Below are 5,667 nucleotides of genomic sequence, written 5' to 3'. Positions count from 1 at the left end.
TATTTTGAATATATCATTCCATTCTCTCCTAGCCTGTAAGGTGTCTGCTGAGAAATCCACTGAAAGCCTGATAGTGGTTCCGTTGTAGGTTATTTTCTTCCACCTTGCTGCCTTTAATATTTTTTCTGTCATTGACTTTTGCTAGTTTAACTATTATATGCCTTGGAGAAGGTCTTTTAGCATTGATATAATTAGGTGTTTTATTAGCTTCATGTATTTGTAAATCCAGTACTTTCCCCAGGTTTTGGAAGTTCTCAGCTATTTTTTGAACAAGTTCTCTCCTCCTTTCTTCCTCCCTTCTCCCTGTGGAATACCTATAATCCTCATAGTACTTTTTCCTAATTGAGTCAGATATTCTCAAGAATTCCTTCATTTTTTTAAAAATCTTAGTTCTGTCTCTTCCTCCACCTGTAGCATTTCTACATTTCTATCCTCTAACTCACTAATTCTTTGCTCCATAAGTCAGCTCTATTTTTTAAGGATTCTAGATTATTTTTTATTTAATTAATTGTGTTCTTCATATCCAGAATTTCAGCTTGGTTTTTAAAAATAGTTTCAACTTCTTTGGTGAGGTATTACTTTTTCTCAATAATTTTATTCCTGAGCTCATTGAACTGTCTTTCTGAGTATTCTTGTAACTCGTTGAGTTTCTTTGTGACAGCTATTTTGAATTCTCTGTCGTTTAGACTGTAAAGTTCTGTGCCTTCAGAGTTGGTTTCTGGAGAATTGTCATTTTCCTTCTGGTCTGAATTGTTGCTGTAGTTTCTCATGGTGTTTGATGAACTAACGTTTTGCCAGCTGATTTGTGGTAGTATTAGGTTGCAGATTCCACCGGCTATCACTAAGGGGAAGCAGGAGCAGACTTTCGGATTGCACCCCATCTGCTGGAAGTTGTGGGGGTACTATGTGCACTTGCACCATCCTGGAGAGTTTTTGGGCACATCTGTAGACTGTGCCTGGAGGGTGGGGCTTCCTAGCATGGTCCAAGCCAGGGCCACTCCTTGGTATCGCAGGGGCATGGTGGGCTCCCACACTCCCAGGAAAGTGATCAGGAGCAGGCTAAGCGATGCTGCCATCTCTTCCTTTGGTTTCCCCAAGGCACATTCCCACTTTCAGGGTGCAGCAGTTCTGTGGGTGCTTGCACAGGCTGGGAGTATGCTTGTCCTGGTGTGTAGATCTGCCACTCCCTCTGCTTGTAGTCCTGCTGGCCACTGTGCTTCGTGGGCAGGGCTTCCTTGAGGGGACCAAGCCAGGGCCACTCCTTGGGACTGCAGGGACAAGGTGGGCTCCCCCACCACCAGGAAAGCAATCACAAATAGGCTAAGGGCTACTGCTGTCTCTTCCTGCAGTCCCCCTGGGGCATGTTCCCACTTTCAGGGTGCAGTGATACTACGGGCACTCACACCAATCTGGAAAGCATTTGTGCATGTGCACAGCGCTGCCACGGCTGCTCGCCTATCTCCATCACTTCCTGTGGGGGTGGTCAATCCACCCTCAAATGTATAGCCGTGTGGGTCTCTCAGGCATCCTGTTGTGCTGTGTAGGCTTCCTCCATTGGTTAATGAATGTCCATTTAGTTGTAGTTCAATGGGGGAGAGACAAAGGGAACAGCTCACTCCACATGTTGCTGATGTCACGTATTCATCTCCTTTTCTCTGAGAGTTGTTTAATAGTGTGTGTTTCTGTTGTTAATTTGCAACAACAGTAGAGATTTAGCAATATTCATTGATATTACATTGCTTGTAAGAATGCTCTTTGTATTATTGCTATTTTTGAATAATGCATTGTGGTTTTGTTTGTGGCCTAATATTGAATATTCTACATGCAGAAGCTGTAGTTTTTATTGTTGGGTTAATATGTTGGTGGGTTATATATATAGTAAAGAGTAATTTATATCTTAATTGTGCTCAATTCTTTTCTACACTTACTGTCTTGAACTGAGATAAAGTATTACGTTTTTTAAATTTGTCCTTGTATCTCTTGTAGTTTCTGCTTTATGAGAGTTGTGTTACATTGTTAAATGTATAGATATTAAAAACTGTTATATCTTCATTGTGAAATTATTGCCTTTGGCATTTTAAAGGGTTCTTCTTGGTCTTATTTCATGCTTTTTGAATTGAATTCTACCTTCTCTTGGATCAAGATCAAGATAACCACTGCTTTTTAAAAATTTTGTTTTAATCTGTATTTTCCTGATATATATTAACCCACTCAACCTTTAAAAAATAATTTTCTGAGTCTCTTTGATTTGAATTTCTCTGTAAAGAGCATAGACTTACATAGAGCTAATATGAAAACTTAGTCTTTTACAAGTGAGATAAGCCTTTTTTACATTATTATTACAAACAATATGTTTGACCTCAGTCTGTCACACTCTTTTATGTCATATTCATGCAACTATATGTCTTATACATAAATAACATCATTCACTATGTTGTCTGTTTTATTTCCTTTTTTTCCTGAAATATATTTTGATGTTGAGGAAAGTTTGTATTTTTGTTTTAATGTTACCTTTATAGTAACATCTTTATGTAATATGTATCCCCTCCCTTTTTCAATGTATTGTCTATTCATCCCCTACTCTAAGTAGTAATGGAATTTTCTGGAAACTTTTTTACTCTCCCCTCTTTCTTCCTTCCTCAATATCTGATTTAAAGTGATATTCTTTTACTCTCAGTTTTTACTTATCAGTATGTATGTCTATGAGACAATAATAAGCTTCCTCCACTCTCCATATGCTTTCTCTTTCTCCTTCCATTTTTCATTAGCTGTATTATATTTATATTTTCAGAGCATATAGTATTAAATGCTATTCTGTCACCTTTATCCCCATTATTTGTTATTAGTTCTACAGTTAGTATATCTAAATGCTCATTGTCATACTGTATGACGAATGCTTTTTCTATTGTTCTGGGGTTTTGTTTGTTTATGGGTTTTTTTCTTTTGAAGCTCATTCTGTAATAGATTCCCCAGGAAGGGGTTATGGGAACAGTTTTCCGAGTCTTGTAAGTCCTTTGCTGTTTGTCTTTGGCCTTTATACCTACAGGTCAGTTTGGAAGGATATAAATCGATTTGTCCTCAGAAGGGTGACCTTACCCCTCACACACACTTACTCTTTACTATTCTGGCTCCAATTCAGGGTTGTTGTCTTCCGTATTAGTTTCCCATTGCTGCTGTAACAAATTACCACAGACTTAATGGTTTAAAACAACAAACATTTATTCCCTTGCAGCCCTGGAGGTCAGAAGTCTAAAATCAAGGTGTTGGAAGGGCTGTGCTCCTTCTGGAGGCTTTAGGGGAAAATTCATTTCCTTGCTTTTTCTAGCTTCCAGAGGCTGCCCGCCTTCCTTGTCTTGTAGCACATTGCTCCAACCCCTGGTTCCATCACCATGTCTCCTTTTACTGACTTTCACCCTGATAGAGACCCTTGTGATTACATTGGGCCCGCTCCAATAATCCAGAATTATCTCCCCATCTCAAGACCCTTAACTTAATCACACGTGCAAAGTCCCTTTTGCCATATAAGTAACATATTCATGGGGTTCTTGGATTAGGACCTGGGCATTTTGGGGGGTTGTTAACAGCCTACCACATTTTGTTTTCTCCTTGGAGATTTCCCTTGCTTCCTGTAAACCAAGAATGCAATGAAAACTATGCTTTATGGAGGGTCTAGTTATTTTGTTGTGGGAGGCCCTTCAGGGTATCTAGTCTGCCATACTGCTAGGAGCAGAAGTCCCCCTTAAGAAGTTTATAAACGCTATTCATAGGCTCCACTGCAAACCTTTGGACTCAGCATCTCTAGGGTTAGGTTTATAAATCTGTATTTTAAAACTATTCCTGATGTGATTCTTAGAATAAACCAGAGTTGAAAGGTTTCACCCCATAACTTGTTCATATCTAGTGGGTGAGACATCATGAGAGGTCAGAGCTGACACCATGGGGAGTGGGGGAGGGGAGGTCAGGAGCTTTGGCTCCTGGCTCAGTACCTGGTAGCACATGCCTTTCCCACTTCCTCTACACAGTCTCTGGGGGCCCTCTTCCATTTATTGGTAACCTTAAGTCAGCCTTCCTACGTGACCTTACAGGTGAACAGAGACTTAACACTCTAGAATTAGAGGTCATGAAAGACTGAGAATAGCTTTACCTACCCAAGTCCTACTTGTCCTTTAAGGACATTACAAAAAAGCTTCTTCTGGTTGAAACCTTTCCTGATCCATCTCTGCCAAATATTAAAGTATGATATCTCCTCTTTGACTTTTTACAATTCTCGGAATCTCACTCAATGCATTCTCAACTGGATGCTCTTCGAGGGTAGGGGACCATGTCCAGTGCATCATCATCGCCCTGTAGCCCTTAGCCCATCATGTTAATAGATGCAATTGAATGGGACACAGAGCCTAGTTGCTTAGGAAGGCTTTATTGATGCATTAGGATAGATGGGGCAATGGACAGATGGCAGAGAAAAAAGTAGCTCTGAAAACTCTGACAGGTTGAGGAGAATTCAGCAGAAAGGGATCACTTGCTCTATGTCTTCCTGCTCCTGAGAGGAGCACAGCAAAGCAGGTAGGAGAGAAGAGTTTAGGATAAAAGCACCTTGCACAAAGAGTCTCACTGAGAAAGACCTAAAAGAGAAGCACCATGATTAAGAGCTGATGTCCAGGAACATGCCAACTGGACTGGCCAGGGCAGGACAAGCCAACTCCTCTCCAGCTGTGTCCTTCCTGGCACTGGAGTCCAGGGGTGGGACACTCAGGGCTTGGTGCTTTTGAAGTAGGAATACAGCCCCCTGGCTGTGATGCCTCGCTTCCCTTCTGGCTGGGCTGCCTCCTGGCCCTGTGCTGAAGGCACGCTTGTGTGCACGCTCCCCTGGTCCTGCCTTTGGATCACTATCGTCCTTGTCTGGTCATCAACCCACTCCTGGTTAACTACTGTGGGCTCTCTCTCTCTCTGCCCTCCTGTCACACTGCAGCTTGAGTGAGTGCTTGCCCCAGTCTGGGCCTGTCCTCCCAGCACTGTCTCTCCTGCCTCATAGTTGCTCACTTGTGTCCTTCTTTGACCACTGCCTGACTGTGTCTGGGTCTGTCCCTGTTCTCTAGACCCTATATGGCTTGAAGTTTGGTTTCTGTCCTGCTCCACAGTCTGGGTGTGTGACCCTGCCTGTGTCTGAGTGTGTCCCCCTGTCACTACCTGGCTTGTCTGGCTCCTGTCTTGAACGTGGATTTCAGTCCCCCTGGTCTGGCCATATGTGGACTCCCTGGGCTGGGTGCCAGTACTTCCCGTCTGATGGCTCCTGTCCTGCTCCACAGTCTGTGTGTGTGACCCTGCCTGTGTCTGAATGTGTCCTGTCACCACTTGGCTCGTCTGGCTCCTGTCTTGACTGTGGGTCTCAGTTCCTCTGGTCTGGCCACAGGTGGACTCCTGTGGCTGGGTGCTGGTGCTTCCCGTCTGATGGCTCCTGTCCTGCTCCACAGTCTGGGTGTGTGACCTTGCCTGTGTCTGAATGTGTCCTCTTGTCACTACCTGACTTGTCTGGCTCCTATGTTGAGTGTGGATCTCAGCCCCTCTGGTCTGGCCATATGTGGACTCCTGTGGCTGGGTGCTGGTGCTTCCTGTCTGATGGCTCCTGTCCTGCTCCACAGTCTGGGTGGCACCTGCCTGTGTCTGAAT

General features: G+C 43.3%; 1 protein-coding gene across 1 annotated transcript in view; it reads right to left on the bottom strand.

Annotated features, from left to right (window-relative positions):
• Positions 1-4,397: 4,397 nt before the first annotated feature.
• The window catches only part of CRNN (cornulin), an 8,788-nt gene continuing 7,518 nt past the window's right edge, over positions 4,398-5,667 (bottom strand). Inside the window, exon 5 of the mRNA XM_046680984.1 lies at positions 4,398-5,331. Coding sequence (XP_046536940.1) covers positions 4,750-5,331 — 582 coding nt within the window. The 3' untranslated portion in view covers positions 4,398-4,749. The remainder of the gene's footprint in view (positions 5,332-5,667) is intronic.

Source organism: Equus quagga, chromosome 13, assembly GCF_021613505.1.
Source record: "Equus quagga isolate Etosha38 chromosome 13, UCLA_HA_Equagga_1.0, whole genome shotgun sequence".
Lineage (NCBI taxonomy): Eukaryota > Metazoa > Chordata > Mammalia > Perissodactyla > Equidae > Equus > Equus quagga.
The sequence above is the reverse complement of the archived record's forward strand: the minus strand, read 5'-3'. Positions and strand labels throughout refer to the sequence as shown.